Below are 18,538 nucleotides of genomic sequence, written 5' to 3'. Positions count from 1 at the left end.
TCTCTCTTGTTTTCTATCGATTTACCAAAAAACTTTTTGCCACGCCCACTCTAACGCCGCAGAAACACATTCATACCAACGACCTTTACTTAGTGTATTTTTCTTTGTTGGTGTATATTATTTTATTTTTCGGTTTATAAATAATTGTAGCTCGAATGTATATGTATGTATAATTCCATCAGTATATATACTATCGGAACACTTGACGGAGTAGATATATTCTCGTGTCAATTTTATTTTCATTCGATTAGTAAATATATGTATATTATTGTAATAATGGTAACCGAAGGAAGTCAGGTATAAAAAATATTTCATTGTTAGCCTCTTCCAGGCAATGTATTTCATTAACAGACATTAAATGTTCAATGTTCAATATTGTTTAAATATGAATAACTTTGGAACGGCGAGTATCTACCTTGTTTGTTTGATATGCAAATCCAAAAGCCCTCAGAGCGACGTTTGTAGTCGTGAATAGTCAACAGTTTTTGTTGACGTTTGGACGATCCCTCAGGAATCCGGACGCATGAAGGGGAGGGAATGTGAGCAAAACATTTCCTGGTCGTTTAACAATCAAGTTACAGCTTAGCTGGGGACAGTCAGGACTACTGACTGACAAACGGTACGAACTTTTACAGGCACAATATATGTGAATATAATGCAGATAACACATACAAACAACATATATTTTTCTGAAAGATGATTATACCCGTTACTCGTAGAGTAAAAGGGTATACTAGATTCGTTGAAAAGTATGTAACAGGCAGAAGGAAGCGTTTCCGACCATATAAAGTATATATATTCTTGATCAGGATCAGTAGCCGAGTCGATCTGGCCATGTCCGTCTGTCCGTCCGTCTGTCTGTCCGTCTGTCCGTATGAACGTCGAGATCTCAGGAACTACAAAAGCTAGAAAGTTGAGATTAAGTATACAGACTCCAGGGACATAGACGCAGCGCAAGTTTGTCGATTCAGGTTGCCACGCCCACTCTAACGCCCACAAACCGCCCAAAACTGCCACGCCCACATTTTTGAAAAATGTTTTAATATTTTTTCATTTTTGTATTGGTCTTATAAATTTCTATCGATTTGCAAAAAAACTTTTTGCCACGCCCACTCTAACGCCCACAAATCGCCAAAAACTGGCCTTCGCACTTACACTAGCTGAGTAACGGGTATCAGATAGTCGGGGAACTCGACTTTAGCGTTCTCTCTTGTTTTATTCTCTATTTGAAAGAAAAAAAAATTGTTTTGTTATTTAGCGTACAACAACAAGAGCATTTATTTACAATAGTGGTCAGGGCTCGTAGCAGTGACAGTGCACACTTCAGGTCTGTTTTGCTTAACAGCATTTAAAAACAAAGCTTTGGTGGCAACACACAAATACTCTAGCGGTCCTTTGGATCATAACTCTCTAATTGAGTTACAAGGCCCATTGTCTTTTCAATAAACCGTTCAAAAATCTCAAGACGACACACGAGCTGTGTTTTTTTTTCAAAAGATATTGTTTTTTGCTCAAACGAAGTCTTCATGCGCTCAATATCAAATTTCAGGCGAGCTAATGTTTGAACCATTATCTTCTTCATTGCCCATGATTAGTAACTTTAATTTAAAAGCTTATGACCTTTAATTGGAATAAATGATAAGCGATATCCAGCTATCAACAAGAAAATTTTATTTCGAATGTACACCTTAACCGCTCGACCTATATACATACCCTTTTACCTATGTATGTGTACTAGGTAAGATGTAAGTGCTCAGTTGAGAAGTCAAGCAATTAATGAATTATCTTCACGAATTAACGGCCCACTCAATGCACCAAGATCAGTCGACATCTTTGCTAAGCGACAGAAAAAATAACTGTAATCTCACAGCCGCTAACACCAAAGCGGAATAAGCGAATAGTACAATTGCAATGTAAGCGACTTTGAAATTTGTGTACAAAAATTGCAGCAACAACTCTAAATTGTTGTACAATAACGGCAAGACAAATAAATGTTGATTGGCGAAAAAATAACTGTACATTTGAAGTTTCTAAAAATTTCTATGGCAATCACACGAGCTTTCGGTTTGAATCAAACGAAGCTTAAATTTCTTCGTATTGCGTGCACAAACTTTTGTATTGAAAAAATATAAAAAATTAACAAATAAAGTCTTTTCCAGCAACATTTGAAAATAAAATGAGAAAACCTGCTGTTATGAGCCTATTGAATGGTCAAAAAGAAGACTTTCATCACTCGCAAGGATTGTCCAATCGGAACATTGCCATAGAAATAAATTGAAGCTACACAAGTGTTGACAGATATTTGAAGGATCCAGAGCACTACGGGGAACTTGACCTGCTTTTTTTTGGCATAGCTTTTGCTATTTAAAAAAAAAATTTTTTTAGCAGATTAAAAATTGATCAAAGACCACAATGCCATCAAATTTAAAATTTACACTCATTCTTGAGGTGTGTACTATGTGTTTCTACTAATATGTTGCTTAGCCAGTGATGGATGTTCTCGTTCCACTTTCAAAATAAAATTTCAACTTTGAATAGAGTTTTACAAAATTGTTGAAATTTGTTCACTAAGTCCATGTTATAGAGTGATTAATTTCCTATTTAGAACATATAGGTTTCATACTTTTTGCGAAAATTAAATTTTGAGGTAGCAATCTCTCAATTAGCAATGCGGCCCTCCTAGAAGCGTGGCGCACGCATTTTTGGAGATTTCGACGACAGACTTTTTGAAATTAAACAAAGTTACCTGTCGTGTTTTATGTCAATTGTTGCATTAATGAAAAATAATAATAAATGAAATAATAAGCTGGATAATACCCGGCCTGGACGGAATACAAGGCCCGTTGAACATCATATGAGATCTACCGCTGAAACGGCTTATGACTTATTTTTCGACGTTGAAATAGATACTGGGAAATATATTGGGTAGAAAAAAAAATCCTAAAGGTTAGTGGGGGCGAGGGGTATGTGGGGGTGTTTTCGGAGGCGGTAAAGGTGTGTATAAAACTAGACAAAAAAATTATCATCGTATCTTAAATAGTTACCGAGATATTAATTTATGCCAAATAATCAGATCAAATTCCCCATAGTGCAGAGGTATATGGAAATAACTTCAAAGGGAAAAAAGGCACTATCAAAACAAGCAGTACGCAAAATTGTTAGAATTACTTCGAATTTGACTAGCTCAGCTGCTAAGATCAATGAATTGGCCGGAGTAATCGCAAGCCTTTCAACTATTCAGCGTTCGACTAGAAATGCAGAACACCTGAAGGATCTAAAAATCAAGAAAAATACCCCTTTGAATGCAATACGCAAGGAAAAGCGGCTTTAATGCGCGTAAGAATACATGACGTGTACTGTCCAATCTGAAACTCGACTAAATAATTAGTTCAGTCAAAACGTTAATATCATGACCTGGCCACGATATTCTCCAGATCTCAACGTAATTGGATGTTTGGTGCGGGCTAACGCAATACGAAGATAAGGAAACATTAGCTGCAGTTGTTAAACTTGTTTGCAGCGGGATTTTCTTGAGCTACATAGATTACTTGTACCAGTCTATGAAGGACCGGATTTATGAAGTTATTACTAACAAAGAAGGCAGTACTCTTTACTGAAATTGTTTTTTTCTTATTTCAAATACTTTTCTTATAAAATTTAAAAAGCAAAAGTGCGTATATTCTAATGACCAAGAATACTGCGCCTTATTTTGAGTAGTTTTAAGAAAATGTCTAAAAAACACATTTTTGTTAAATATGTATAATAATTTGAATATTATACATAATAAAAGTATCATTAAATAAGAAATGTTTTTGCATATTATTTAACAAATAAATATGAAGCGATTTTTCATTAACATGCCAAATCTACTCTGACAGTGTGATAGCTGTGTAGTGAGCAATGACAAACACACCAAGATTGATGAGTTGATGGATAAAATACAGCAACTTAAACGTCTTATTCTTAATTTAAACTCTAAATTTATAATCGTTTTTACCGTCAAAACTAACCACGAGAAAAAGCAAAAATATACATGCTAAAGAAATAATAAAAAAAAACATGCGGTAGCCACAAAGCCGGAGGAATTGTATAAACGTGTCGCGGATAAGCTAAAAATTGGTGGATTTAATTAATTGCAATCCTTTGACTAAAAAAGGAGCGAATTTAAAAACATTAAAGTCTATAAACTTTAAACTTTCCTGAGCACCATAATTAAGCTGACTTCAATAATGAGTTTCATGCATGCATGCTTCTTCAAACATCGTTCCTACAAAAACAACATTCTGCAATGGATAGCTTTTGTATGGAATTTAAAGATAATGGCCTCCCCTCTTTGGTTTGGTGCTATCTCGCAATAATTCGTCTTCATTTCATGTTTCGTCGCCTTCTCATAGGCACTATGCGAGTATCAATGCTCTCACCGCTCTTTGTGGATCCGCGCCTTCGTTGCTCTCTGGACCGGATGCCAATGCGCTTTTGGAGATAACGTTTAATGCTAATATCTTCCGCTCTAAACAGAAATGAGCTTAGGAATAGCGCTTTCCCTACTGGTTTTCGAAAAAATGTCTTTTTAAATAACCATATGCCCTTTATAACGACGAGTGATTACATTCAATCTGATTATGCTGGCAGCGACTTGAACTATGGTTTGAAGCAGCCCATACTAATTTGCTCTAACATTCTGCCTAGTGTTCTCGGCGCACATCGCCCAATTATGGGCTCTCTGCCCACTCGGCAGAATTCTTTGATTTGCATTTTTTAGAAGTTTTCCGTAAAGATGGAAACTACAGTAGAAGTAATTGCGCGATGGGTGGTGGTATTACTGTGGCTGTTGACAGTAATTGTTATAGTACACTTAAGCTACAGACAACACAAAATGGAATTTGAGTTCCTGAATAAGTTCTTATTTAAACAGTATATCTCTGAAGTGAAAAATAGTCTCAGCACGAAGCCAAACAAATTGTTGCGCTTTATTAATTCCAACAAGAGAGAACGCTATAGTCGAGTTTCCCGACTATCTGGAAGTACGAAGGAGAGTCTTAAACACTGAGAGTTATTGGCGTTTGTGGGCGTTAGAGTGGGCTTGGCAAAAAGTTTTTCCGCAAATCGAAAGAAATTTGCAAAACTAATACAAAAATGAAAAAATATCAAAACATTTTTCAAGTGTGGGAGTGGCAGTTTATGGCGGTTTGTGGGCGTTAGAGTAGGCGTGGCAATATTAATTAACAAACTTGCGCTGCGTCTATGTCTCTGGAGTCTGTATGCTTAGTTTCAACTTTCTAGCTTTTGTAGTTCCTGAGATCTCGGCGTTCATACGGACGGACAGCAGACGGACATGGTCATATCGACTCGACCATTGATCCTGATCAAGAATATATATACTTTATATGATCGGAAACGCTTCTTTCTGCCCGTCTTTTTCAACGAATCTAGTATACCCTTTTACCAAAGACAATATAATAACAAGATGCGTAACGGCCATACATTGGTTTTCCACTATGCAGCCACTTTTTTGGTGACGACCAAAATTACTCTCTTTTCGCTCGCCTAAAATCGAGTGCGTTAAAATCTAAAAATATTTTTTTATTATTACTATATTAAGGTGCACCAAGACTTGGAAAGTCTGGGCCACTGAGTTTTAGGAGCCATGGTAACTCAGGCATTCAGCTGCAGAAGTGCAAGATAATGCTAATTACAATATATCTTATTATAACTTAATGTCTAGATGTGAATATACATACATATATACATACATAATTCATTGTGTTGGACATGATAAATAATAGATATATAGATAATATTAAATACTATAGTATAAGTTTATACTTTTTAGTGTCTTTAATAAGAGTGTAATATTTTTGTATGATGGGTTTGTTAATGTGGCTAATGGGGAGGGGTTGAGCCTGAGTTGGGTTATAGAAGGACATGATGCTATAACGTGATCAAGTTTAATTGGGTGGAGGTTACATAATGGGCAAGTCGGCACAGGGCTTTTGCCTATATAGTGCGCATGAGTTAACTTTGTATGACCTAATCTAAGCGAAGAAATTGTATTTCGTCCAGTCGAGATATTCGATGTGTGTTTGTTAGAAAATGGGAAATGTTTAATTTATTTTTGTTTATGTTTTGGTACCAATTTGAGGAGTGCAGAAATGTGTCATTGGGAAGGGAGTTGAAATATTTAGAGACATATTTTTTTATGTCTCCGCAATTGAAGTTAATTGTGTAAACAAGTGGATGGCGTAGAGCATTTTTGGCTGCTAAATCAGCAAATTCATTGACAGTTATGTTGACATGGCTGGGAATCCACAATAGAGTGAATTTTGGAAAGTGTCTAATAAGTAAGTTTCGAATTTCGGTGGCATAATACGAATGATTAGAAGTGTTTTTAATAGCTTTGAGGGATAATAATGAATCTGAGCAAATTATGTATTTACCCCGATTTGTATTGAGTGTGATAATTGATTCATAAATGGCTATTATTTCTGCTGTGTAGACGGTAGAATAGGTTGGAAGAATTCCCATTTTTAAGATGCTAGAATTGGTTGTCACTGCAAAGCCAGTGAGGTTGTTTACTTGTGACCCATGCGTGTAAATAAAGGATGTTTTATTGCCATTGAGTTCGGTTTGTATTCTGACAAATTCTTTTCTGAACGTTTCGGGGGATGTAACGTTTTTATTGAGGTAGCTAAGGGAGGTATATATGGCTTTTTGGTTAAGTGCCCAGGGAGATGATTTTTGGATATGTTTTTTTGGCCGATTTAACTGTATTTCGAGGTGTTTGTGTGATTCTATAATTTTGTCTAGAACAGACAATTTTTTACCCTCCCTAGGGGTTTTAAGTTCACTACAGAAATTAATGTTAATGTGCTTCAATTGTATTTTGGATTAGATAGGCATTTAATAATGTTAAGCCGTTTCAGCAAAGCAACGACAAGATGGTCTATGTGTGAGTTCCACTTGTGTTTATTGTTGAATATCAGGCCTAAGATTTTGAGTGAGGTAACATTGGGCAGTTGAAAGCTGCCAAAGGATACATCGTATCTGCAATTGTGTTTGTTGCATATATGCATGTGCTTACACTTTTCGGGTGAAAGGATAGCACCAGAATAAGAACACCAGTTAACTATGTCATTATTTAGCACATCTAAATTTAATATCCCATTTTTTGTTTTATTCATTTTAATATGCAAGTTGACATCGTCAGCATAGGCGCTTATTTGTATTTCTTTGTGCAATGCTATCAACTCGACAAGAATTTGGTAAGCTATGACAAATAGTACCACAGATAAATACCATTGTCGAGTGGCAGTGTGTTGGAGAAATGTTTGCCAACTCTAACTTTTATCTTCCAGTTGGTCAAAAAATTGCGAACATAATTAATGATTTTGGGGCCTAGTTTCCACTTTAATAGCTGGTTGATAATCGCATGTAAACCAATTACGATAATGGGTCGGTTTTATTTATGTCAGGCTAGAGAATGGGAATGATTACACTAACTTTATATTGTTGCGGAATATGGCCGCATAGTATAAGATTATATAAGTCGATTATCCGGTCTTGAAGATTCATAGATATGTCGTAATTAATTCTGTCAAAGCCTGGAGTTTTACCTTTCAGCGTGTTTAGAGCTGAGGAGAATTCATTAAAGTTAATGCTCAAGCTCTATTGGGAGAGCTCTTTTGTCGGGTGTGTGTCGTGTGTTGTCTTGAATTATTTGAATTTGGTTATCATTAAATATTTGGGAGAAATTGCGATCGCGTGATTCAGATGACAAATTTTCGCAGAACAAGTCAGCTATGTTTTGTTGATGGGTGATGAATTGGTTAGGATTGTGTGGGTGAATTAGACAGTGAATTCCCTTGGTAGCATTTACTCCAAATCTTTTGTATGGACGACTTAGGATTAATCTCCTCAGTAAACTTGTTAATTGCGTCTCTCTTTGAGATTCTAAGGGAGCGCCTAAAGATCCCTGATTTTTTCATGTAGTTGATAATGTTTATGGTGGTAATATTTCTTTTAAGAGCATGCCATGCAGTATTTTTGGCAATGCGTAGGGTTTGGAGCTCTTTGTTCCACCAAGTTACTGATCTTTGTGCTTTTGAAGAAAATTTGGGTATGCTTTGGTGTGCACTTTTTAAAATAATATTATTGATATTGGCTACTTCGTGATTGATATTCGGTCTATTTGGGGTTGTCAGATTAAGTGAGTTGGACAGCGATTTAAACAATTTCCAGTCAGCTTTGTCAGTATTAAATGGGGATCTTTTTATCATTGAGTTGATTTGGGTGAAATGAAATAAATGCGTGATTATTGGAAGGTGATGGCTTCCGAAAAAGTTGGTTTCTATTTCCCACTCTGCATGTATTGCCAGCTCTGCTGAGCAAAGAGTGAGGTCTATGTGTGTGAGAGTGTTGTGTGTGCTCAAGTGTGTGGGGCTCTTGTCATTAAGAATGATATAGTTTGACTGCATAATGAATTTTTCCAGGATGATTCCTTTTTTGTTGTTAGTGGGGGACCCCAGCTTCTATGCCACGAGTTGAAGTCTCCCGTAACTAGCGTTGGCTTGTTGTTTGAAAGGAGCAGTACTGCTTGCAGATTGTTGATATTAAACATGAATGGAGGTAAGTGGAGATTATATTAAATTTTTTTTGGGAGCATATCTTAATGCATATTGCATCGAAATCAGTGGGGAGAGAAATTTCTTTGAACTGGATTGTCTTGTGAATAAGTATTCCAACACCACCATAAGAAGGTGATGAGTTGAGTGTGAGAAAAAGATAGTTTGTGGGAATCGGGTAGATTAAGTTGAATCTAAGATGAGTCTCTTGCAGAGTTAATATATGTGGTTGGTGTTCTTTTATTAATGATTGCAGTTCACTGTAGTTATTGACATAGCCATTTATGTTCTATTGTAGAATTTTTAGAGACATAAGATTGGTAGGGAATTAGAGAAATGCTATTAGAGAGGGAGCTAAGATGATATGCAGATGTCTGAAGGCCAACACTCTCCGACATCGACAACAGTGAGTACCGCTGTACCCTCCCCCGCCAAGCGCCAGTCCCCACGCCTAGCGCAAATCTATTAATTTGCCGGCACCGGGAAGAGCGCTCGGCGGGGAAAGGGGAGCGTACTGCGTGAACTACGGTAGATAATTAAGTGTCAACATCTGAGTTGTCGAGTGACATGTCTACGTCTGAGAAATTGACATCGTTCGTCTTGTCATAGCTTGTAAGTGCATCGGAAGGTAAATTCTTTTTTAAAGTGTTTTATTGTTTTTTTTTCTTTCGCCTTAAGTAGGGTCTTCGCACGATTAGATAGGTTTTTGGGAAATATTTTAACTGGGTAGTTGAGAGGGGTAGTTGTAGGTGAGGTGGAAAAGTGATTGATTTCACTAGTGGTATTTAGTGGTGTAATATCATTGTACGTGATAAGTTTTCGAGCAGCAATAATTGCCGTATCTTTGGATGTGGATGGGCTTGAATCAGATTTATGTGTTGAATCGTGGTTAGTGGGATTGTCTTTCTTATTATAGTTAATTGTTAGGTTGGTCTTAACTACACTGGAGTACATTGATCCGTCGTGGGGGTGTCTCGAGTTGTAGATAGAAATAGCCTTTTTAACGTCGACTTTTTCTAGAGTTTTTATGGCTTTGACTTCTTGCTGCTTGACAAAGATCGGACATCCTCTGTAAACTGAAGATTGGTTGCTGTCGGGTAACTTGGCGTCTTTGGAGTTAACGCAGCTTTTGTCATAAGAACCCGTTTTATCATTTTCTGGATTGGTGTGGAAATCGCTTGCACAGTTGATGCAGAGCTTACTGTTGCGGCATACGTTGGAGATGTGTCCGAACCGGAAGCAGTTGCTGCAGCGAAGTGGTGAAGGTATGTAACTTATTCGTAGCCGATTTTTATATTCTCTGGAGTTGAGACAGAGGCGAAAGTAAGGATGACTAAACCAGTATCAACAAGAACTTCATTCTGTTTCTTTTTTAATTTTTTAACATCGCATATGTTTTGTGCTTTTAATTCCTTTTTGATGTTTTCTTCAGTAAGGGGGAGTAAATCATTTGAGTAGATAACGCCTTTTGTGGTATTGAGCGTTAAGTGTTCCGAAACTTCAATTGCGAGCTCTCCCATGATTTTAAGTCTTAATAGTTTAAATGCTTGGAGGCCAGTTTTGGTTTTTACCAAAAGATTCCCGTCACGTGTCTTCTTAGCAAATATAACTTCTCCATTACAGGTAAAGTCAATTTGTTTTTTTTTTATTAAAAACGGTGAAACATTTGCCATAGCTTGATTGTCTTTACGTTTTATAATTAGAAACCTTGGTTCGTTAAGGTTGGGGAGTTTATCAGGTGGATCATCTGGACCCATATTGCTGAAAGCGTAACTGTATGGGATCTTTTTTTTTTTGTTTCTTTGTTTTAATTCTTGGTTCGTAACAGTGCTTTGGTTTGTAACTGTGGTAAGAGATAACGCGCGAGTAAACACCTGCGGAGACACGTCTGGTCAGTGCGAAAGTCAAACTCGAACTAAAAATCTAAAAATAGAATTGTCTTGCTTGTATAAGTAAAAACAATAAAGGAGATCGTGTGTATGTGTGCGTGCTTGTGATAGAAGACGACTTTAGGGCCGAAATCAATTTTGATCTAAGAAACAAATTTGATTAATGTTTTGATCAATTTCGATTCGTAACTCTTATGGTTTGAAAGAAGTTTTTATACCCGTTACTTGTAGAGTTTTTCTTACCACCCATAATTGCGCGGTTTTTTAAAAATATCAAAATAAAATATAACAAAATAATTTAACTGAATCTTATTTGCATTTTAAATACTGAAAATACGTTATTTTCATAATTCAACTAAATAACTATGTATAGTAAATAATTAATACGTATACAAAGTAAATTATTATAGTTACAGTAATTTAAAACAAAGCATTTCGAAAAAAAGAAATTACATTTAAAAAATAAATATTTCATAAAAATAATTCATAAATAAAAATGTTATTTATGAAATAAATAACAATATGGAAACTGTTTATTGCAAAATTGATTTCTTGAAGCACGAAGGGCGGACATAGGCACCGAAGAATCATTGTCAAATTATATTTTTCACACGTCGCACTTTGAATACTCTAATGACGATTATTCTAATATAGCCATATTTGAAAATTATTATGCATTATTATGTACATAGATTGTGCTATTATTATTTCTATGTTGAATTTGAATAATTGTTATGTTAAGGCACCTTCTAAAATGAAGGGCATATTTTGTCATTTTTACAATGCATGTGCATACGTGTGCACCAATACAATGGTCAGCTGTCGCTGTATGCGACAAGAGAGCTGACTCTAAAGCTCTCCGCTCTCTGGCTTTCGAACACGAAAAAATCGTGTGCAAAAAAATCGTATGGCGGTACGCATCTTGTTATTCTAATGTCTTTGCTTTTACTCTACGAGTAACGGTTATAAAAAGAACTCTTCATCAATACCTTTAGCTTTGCCATATGGGAACATTTCAGTTAACGCTGATGTTGGCATCTGCAACCCATTTCCTTCCTACTAACTTTGAGTCGGCTTTTGCCTGTGAATTACCAAGATATTTTATCAAGATTCCGGGAAGATTCTTCAATGTTGGATCGTTAGATATTACTGATGACGACATTTCTGATGCGATACCCGATATCTAAGCCAGACATTGATGGAGTCTCCTCCCTTTTCTTTAAATCTTTATGTCGAGAGTTTATCTTTCTCTTAGGATGCTGTTTTCCTCATCATCATCTAAAAATACCCTTTTTATTTCCACATAATAATTTGCTAAGATCTTGCCGATTGGCCAATTGCAGAAATCAGCACTATTGCTAAGCTTTTTGAATGTATAGTTTGTAAAAAATTAGTTTTCCTAATATGTGGTTATATCGGTCCCAATCCTGGGCCCTCAACTACTACCAACCTAGCTAAATTCTCTAAGGTTAAATTGGGGTACACAGATTTAGCTAAAACTTTTTGACAGAGTATGTCGTTTGCTTTGTGGGCCAAACTTTTCAATCTTGGTATTCACTCTTCTTTTTTAAATTGGATTGCATCATTTATGGTAAATAGGAGTTATTATATAAAGATTAATGGAGTTGTTTCCGACCCGTATACTTCTGGACTTCCTCAAGGTAGTTCTCCGGGCTCTTTGCTTTTCATTCTTTTTATCAATGATAATTTTCCAAGTACCAGCTTTACGCAAATGATCTCAAAATCTATATGACAATTAACAGCGACAGGTTTTGCTTCAATCTTTTTTAGGCCGAATTTGCAAATGGTGCACAAAATAATCTTAAATATTACTAAATGCAGCGTTGTTACATAAGGTGTTTTTTTCGAGGTATAAAACTTTACATTGACATTCATTTTAAAGATGACATCCGATTTAACTGCTGTGAAGTGACTTGGCAATTCATGTAAGTTAACAACTAATAGAGCGCTCAAAATATTTGAGTCAGCAGTCACATAGTTTACGTTCATAATGCCCTAGCAACTAAGTAACTTCATACAAACAATGCGATACTCCCCAACTGAGTTCAGCGCTCCGCGCTAAGAACGGTCAGCAGCGGCAATCGGACACCGCTGCATAAAATGCTGAGTCGGCTTTGCCGACCATGGGTTTATGGCGTGATGCACTGGAGCTAGGGTAAATTCATATTTTCTCGATTCTTTGTATTCAGTTATTAAGCTAGCAGTTAATATGTGCACTCCGGCACTTGGCCGTTAAATACCATTTTCTTTATATTAAACATTCTCGCTTAGCCAAAAGGCCAACGATCGACCAAGGGGGCAAACTCACGCCCTCCATCCGTAAGAAGTCATCACTCTCTGGCTTAGTAGCCGAACACAAGACTCAGGAAGAAGACATTCCCAGCGTATGGAGTCGCAGAAGACACCCGGACTGGAAGAATAAGCTTATTCGCGCCCGACGATTATTAAGAACCTAGTATCTTAACAGGGTAGTTAAGAAGAGAAACCATGTAAGTTTGATAAGTAAGTTCAATTCGGCATTTCCCATTGCATACTTTTGCCAAGAGTAAATTCTACAGCATACCCCAAGTTACTTTTAAGGAGTATTATTTCCCATTGGCGGCAGTCGGCCGTAGATGCATACGAGATCTTTAAACCGTATCAGGCAGTGTCGATCACCCAAAATAAAATCAGGGGATCGGCAAAAGGGCTATTGGTTGCGTATAACACAGTCTTTAATTTCGATGCCATTATTGCTCGATTAGACTGCACTTACGCGGACAAAAAGTCGTTGCATGTCCTTAGACAGGGACTTGAAACAGTTAGGCAAGGAGAACTTAGCCTAATGCAATACTAAGACGACGTAGAAAAGCGATTGACGTTAATAACGAATGAGATCGTTATGACACACGAACCGGACAGTGCCATTCTGTTTAATAATGAAGTTAGAGAGGATGCTCTCCATGCATTTATTGCTGGCCTTAGGAAACCCTTGAGGGCCATAGTCTTGCCAGCGCAGCCAAAGGATTTGCCCTCAGCTTTGGCTTTAGCTAGGGAATCCGAGGCTACCATAAAGCGCACTACCTTTGCTGGAAAGGCTTTGGAGGACAAGGCACTCACCTATGAGCACCGAAAGAACCGAAACCGCTCAAGGGAGCCGCAGGGAAAACATAGCAGGGCCAAAGATGGCTAAGTGAAGAACCCCCATTTTTACAAAAAACAGAATAGGTCCCGACAAAATAGTTCTGCCCAGAACGCGGGGAGCTATTGTAATCATTCGCCTGAGCTTATGGAATTAGGCTCTGCCATGACTCAACATAGGCAGCCGACTTCCTTTGGAAGCGGTCAGCCTACAAATACCAAGGCCGAAAGTGTTCGGGGCCATAAAGGATTTGGCTCCGCACGTATGACCGATCAAAGGCGTCAGAGGTTGCAGATCACTATGCAACAGGCTGACCATAAAAATTACAGCGAATATGAGGGCGCGGCCGCAACGGCCGTGACCGGGATAGACGATGAGTCTGACGAAGATAATCGGATCAATTTATTAGGGAGCGCTCCCGACTGCCGTTCATTGAACGCCAGCTGCAAGGGAGAAAACTAAAAATTTTAATCGACACAGGGGCGGCAAAAAACTACATCAAGCCCGTAAAAAGGCTTAAAACAAGAGAGAACGCTATAGTCAAGTTCCCCGACAATATGATACCCGTTACTCAGCTAGTGGAAGTGCGAAGGAGAGACTTCAACACTGACAGTTTTTGGCGGTTTGTGTGAAAAAATATCAAAACATTTTTCAAAAGTGTGGGCGTGGCAGCTTTGGGCGGTTTGTGGGCGTGGCAGCTTTGGCCGTTTTGTGGGCGTGGCAACATGAATCGACAATCTTGCGCTGCGTCTATGTCTCTGGAGTCTATATGCTTAATCTCAACTTTCTAGCTTTTGTAGTTCCTGAGATCACAGCGTTCATACGGACGGACAGACAGACGGACATGGTCCTATCGACTCGGCTATTGGTCCTGATCAAGAATATATACACTTTATATGGTCGAAAACCCTTCCTTCTGCCTGTTACATACTTTTCAACGAATCTAGTATACCCTTTTACTCTACGAGTAACGGGTATAACTAGAAGTATTTCTTTTAATATTATGATGGCCAGAATGTAACAGTCAATGGTGATCGGTTACTAATTACTAACTTTTTCTTTTCCTGAAGGGAACGTCCAGGAGCTCTGATTCCAACAAGACGGCGCAACATGTCACACAGCTCGTGCCACAATCGATGTATTGAAAGACATGTTTGGTGAAAACCTAATTATACGTATTGAACCAACCAGATCTTGAGATTTAACACCGCTAGACTACTTTCTGTGGGGCTATGAAATGTGATGTACTATGTAAGGAGCTAGATAGGGATCAATCTATCTGTTTACATATGAACATAGATATATAAGAGTAACGCATTGGGAAAAGCGTTGCTCTAGTAAGAGACAATATTATAATATAAAGAAATAAAGGTCCGTTTGAAATATCAACCCAACAATTGTGGACGCTTGCTTTATTTTCAGCATTTTTACACTATCCATTGGCGTATATAAATAAATTAAGTATTGCTTTAGCTGTGGAAACGACGAAGGCGGTTCCAACTAATCTATGGCTGGGTCAGGACCTATCATGTCTTAAAAAAGGCGGTGTCCCAAGTACAACAGCTCTTTTCTGAAAAATTGACATTTTCTAGGTTTATCCTTAGGATTGCCTTCTTTTAGGGCGTTTTCTATGTGCTCTTCTAGAGTGCGTCCACATAACTGTAATTCTGGTACTCAAAGGCATATTTTGACATTTCCAGTTCATGGCCAATGCTGAGTGTAACCCGAACTTACACCGTGAATGCTGTAATCCTATGATTGTATTCCCCTTGGACTTGGGGATTCAAGGTGTAATATCTATGCTTGCTTATTCGATTTATCGTCCTTCTTGGTTGTACTCTGATAACCTCTAACTTTGCTTTCAACAATGTTTCCACTTTTCCTTAGGTGCCGGTTCCTGGCCGTTATCAAAATTTTGTGTGTCACATAATCCACCGAGGTATATAATTGGATTGTGTCCAGAGCATGAACTGTTTCCTAGATCAGCATTGTAAAATGTATGCACCGCACCACGCTTCATGGGGGCAATCAATTACTGGTACACCTCATCCGCAATTCCGAAAACATAGTAAGTAGTGAGTAAACGCAGTTAATTATTTCGGCAAGGTATGCGTTATTTACAAAAAACCCAAAATTGAAAATCTAACTCAAGAAAATTTTACGCCTAGTAAGGGAAAACGTAAAAGCGTTCGACGCCATCAATCCTATTAATTGATAAGGAACAGGATTGCATCCCGATTTGACCTTTAAGCGAAAGCGTTTTGGCTTCCCTACAAGATCACAAATAACAAGTTATTTCCAGTTCACCGACTATTAGACACCCGATATTACGCTTGTATAAGAGCAAGCAAAAATAACTTTTTTATTTTACGTGTAATAAGTATAATATTATATATAATACTTATTGTTAGAAATATAGGGAGGACTTCGGTGATAATACTTTGAAAATTTGTACTTACTGTGGTTACGAGTTCCAAACATACAAATTGCAAGGTCTCTATGTTGTCAACAAAAAATGGTTCAATAGCCAGCGTCGACAATGGTAAAACTATAGTATCGACGAATACACATTTGTCAAAAAGTGTTACAAAAACCTTTAAGAGCTCTACAGTTTTCGAGTAGAATAGCTGCATACTTCGACTTTGGCCTTGTTGTGATTTTATTTTTTTACGATGATTGGTCCTCTTTACACTTTTTACAGTGTAAACCGGGTCATGAAGAGGAAATATGGTTTCACGCAGTTGAAATTGCGTAAATTTTATTATGTGTGATACGTTATCTTCTTGTAAAAACTGAAGATCGCTTACTGTAGAGTAAATGTTACAAATAAGCAAGCAAGCATCCATTGCGTTAAGTAATTTTTCTATAATTTCATCATCCACAAATTCCTCTTCGTCCTCCTGCAAAAATACAATATATTATTATTTAATTTATTTACACTAATGGATGTATTGATTCCTATCTGTCTATAAATAGATAAAGAAAAAACGATAAATATAGATTACAAATTAATTTTTTAGGTTTAAACCGTTGCGGATGAAATAGAAAAATTAAAATAAACAAGAGAGAACGCTATAGTCGAGTTCCCCGACTATCTGATACCCGTTACTCAGCTAGTAGAAGTGCGAACGAGAGTCTTTAACACTGACAGTTTTTGACGGTTTGTGGGGTTTGAGTGGCCGTGGCAACATGAATCGACAAACTTGCGCTGCGTCTATGTCTCTGGAGTCCGGACAGACAGACGGACGGACAGACGGGCATGGCCAGATCGACTCGACTATTAATCCTGATCAAGAATATATATACTTTATATGGTCGGAAACGCTTCCTTCTGCCTGTTACATACTTTCCAACGAATCTAGTATACCCTTTTACTCTACGAGTAACGGGTATAAAAAAAAAATTAAAATAGCAAATAAAAAACCTTGTTAGCTCAAAATATAATATGTGCAGAACCAAAACCTAGTGGAAATCATACAAGCTTAACATTTTATTTATTCGCTGTTGCTGCTCAGTACATTGCCAAGTAACAAAAGCTGCCGCTTATTTCGAATTTCGAGTCGTTTTTTTCTCGGTTTGTTTTAGTTGCTGTAGCCAAATTCTGAAAACGTTCTCCTTAAGAAACATTTAGAAAAATTCTTAACAAACTCGAAGAACTGGATGTCGAGGAAATTTAAAGGTATTTAAGTAAGCAATTTGCTGCCCCTTGAGCTCCGAAATTCGCTAAATGCTATGCTAATTGGCTAGATTTTTATTCTATGTATACAACGTTCATAGATAGCCATCCTGATCTCACTTTGGCATCCATTCGCTTTTAGCATTATTACGTTATAGCATTATTACGAAACATATTTGGTAATCGTCGTTTCCTTTTTCAAGCACCCATTACTAAGATTCTCGGGACAAGGGCTGTGCAGAGTGGTTTCATTTAAATGCTTCGTGACCTGTGAATATATTTCACGTTCATATTCGCGCACGCTCATTGGAACGAATCGCTGGATGCATCGTAGTCTAAGTACTTTTTCAAAAGCTGAATCTGGCGAGTCAGGTAAAATGAGAGGAGATTTTGGTGGACCCAGCCTTCAAAAATGTAACTAACGTGGGAATCCATGTCACCAATTTTTGGAGCAGCGATATAGGATGGTAAAGTCTATGTATTTTGCCATAGTAAGCTATGCGCCAGGGAACCCGGTGGGAAGTAATCAAAGTTCTAATAAGCGTGGTTCCACCTTTCTTGCCACAAATCTTACCCATTCGACGTGTGTCTTCTGTAATGCGTCTTTGCTTTTAAACCCTGACCCCAGCAAATCGATTTCAACAAGCAAGAAAACTCACTCTTTGCATTAATTGCCTTAAGACAACTCATTGACTGAGGCATTGAAACTTCGGCAATTGCCTTTAAAATCAAATCAGCTTTACCTTAGGAAGGTAAAGTTATCCGCTTGCTTTTGAAATAGGCGATTCAAGTTTTGAGTCAGATGATTTGTCAGTAAATATTTCAATGTGATCTCGAACGTAATAGCTTCCAGTATTACAGAATGTCAGCCCAGCTTTAATTTTAACATTTTATAGATTATTCACCAAAAAATAGCGGATAGTGCTCATAAAAACTTTTTACACTAAAAATATTGTACAGCCATATAACACAGTAGCCTTTCTGACACCCTTTATTGACCAAGTTATACTTCTTTGGATAAAGGGACGGCTGAATTTAGGTGACCATCTTGCGATCTTCGTACCAAGGGATCATCCAGTTTCTATGGCCATTATAACTCACACTCGGCTGTGCACAGATTCATCGCCATTTCGGGCTATTGGTACAGACCTATTTACAACTCTGAGGCGCACAATCCGGCGCATATGAAAATATGTTTGTATTTTCATTT

At 37.5% G+C, this 18,538-nt stretch overlaps 1 protein-coding gene and 1 long non-coding RNA gene across 2 annotated transcripts in view; one reads left to right on the top strand and one right to left on the bottom strand.

The window, feature by feature from the left end:
- The window catches only part of LOC120320444 (nipped-B protein), a 93,764-nt gene that overhangs the window by 50,430 nt on the left and 24,796 nt on the right, over window positions 1-18,538 (bottom strand). Inside the window, 1 exon segment of the mRNA XM_039371314.2 lies at window positions 16,112-16,552. Within this exon segment, the coding sequence (XP_039227248.1) occupies window positions 16,112-16,552 (441 nt within the window).
- LOC120320764 lies at window positions 1,207-3,807 on the top strand. The gene is made up of 2 exons (XR_005560307.2): window positions 1,207-3,336; window positions 3,435-3,807. It is a non-coding gene; the product is annotated as an uncharacterized LOC120320764 (long non-coding RNA).

Source organism: Drosophila yakuba, chromosome 2L (genome assembly GCF_016746365.2).
Source record: "Drosophila yakuba strain Tai18E2 chromosome 2L, Prin_Dyak_Tai18E2_2.1, whole genome shotgun sequence".
NCBI lineage: Eukaryota > Metazoa > Arthropoda > Insecta > Diptera > Drosophilidae > Drosophila > Drosophila yakuba.
The sequence above is the reverse complement of the archived record's forward strand: the minus strand, read 5'-3'. Positions and strand labels throughout refer to the sequence as shown.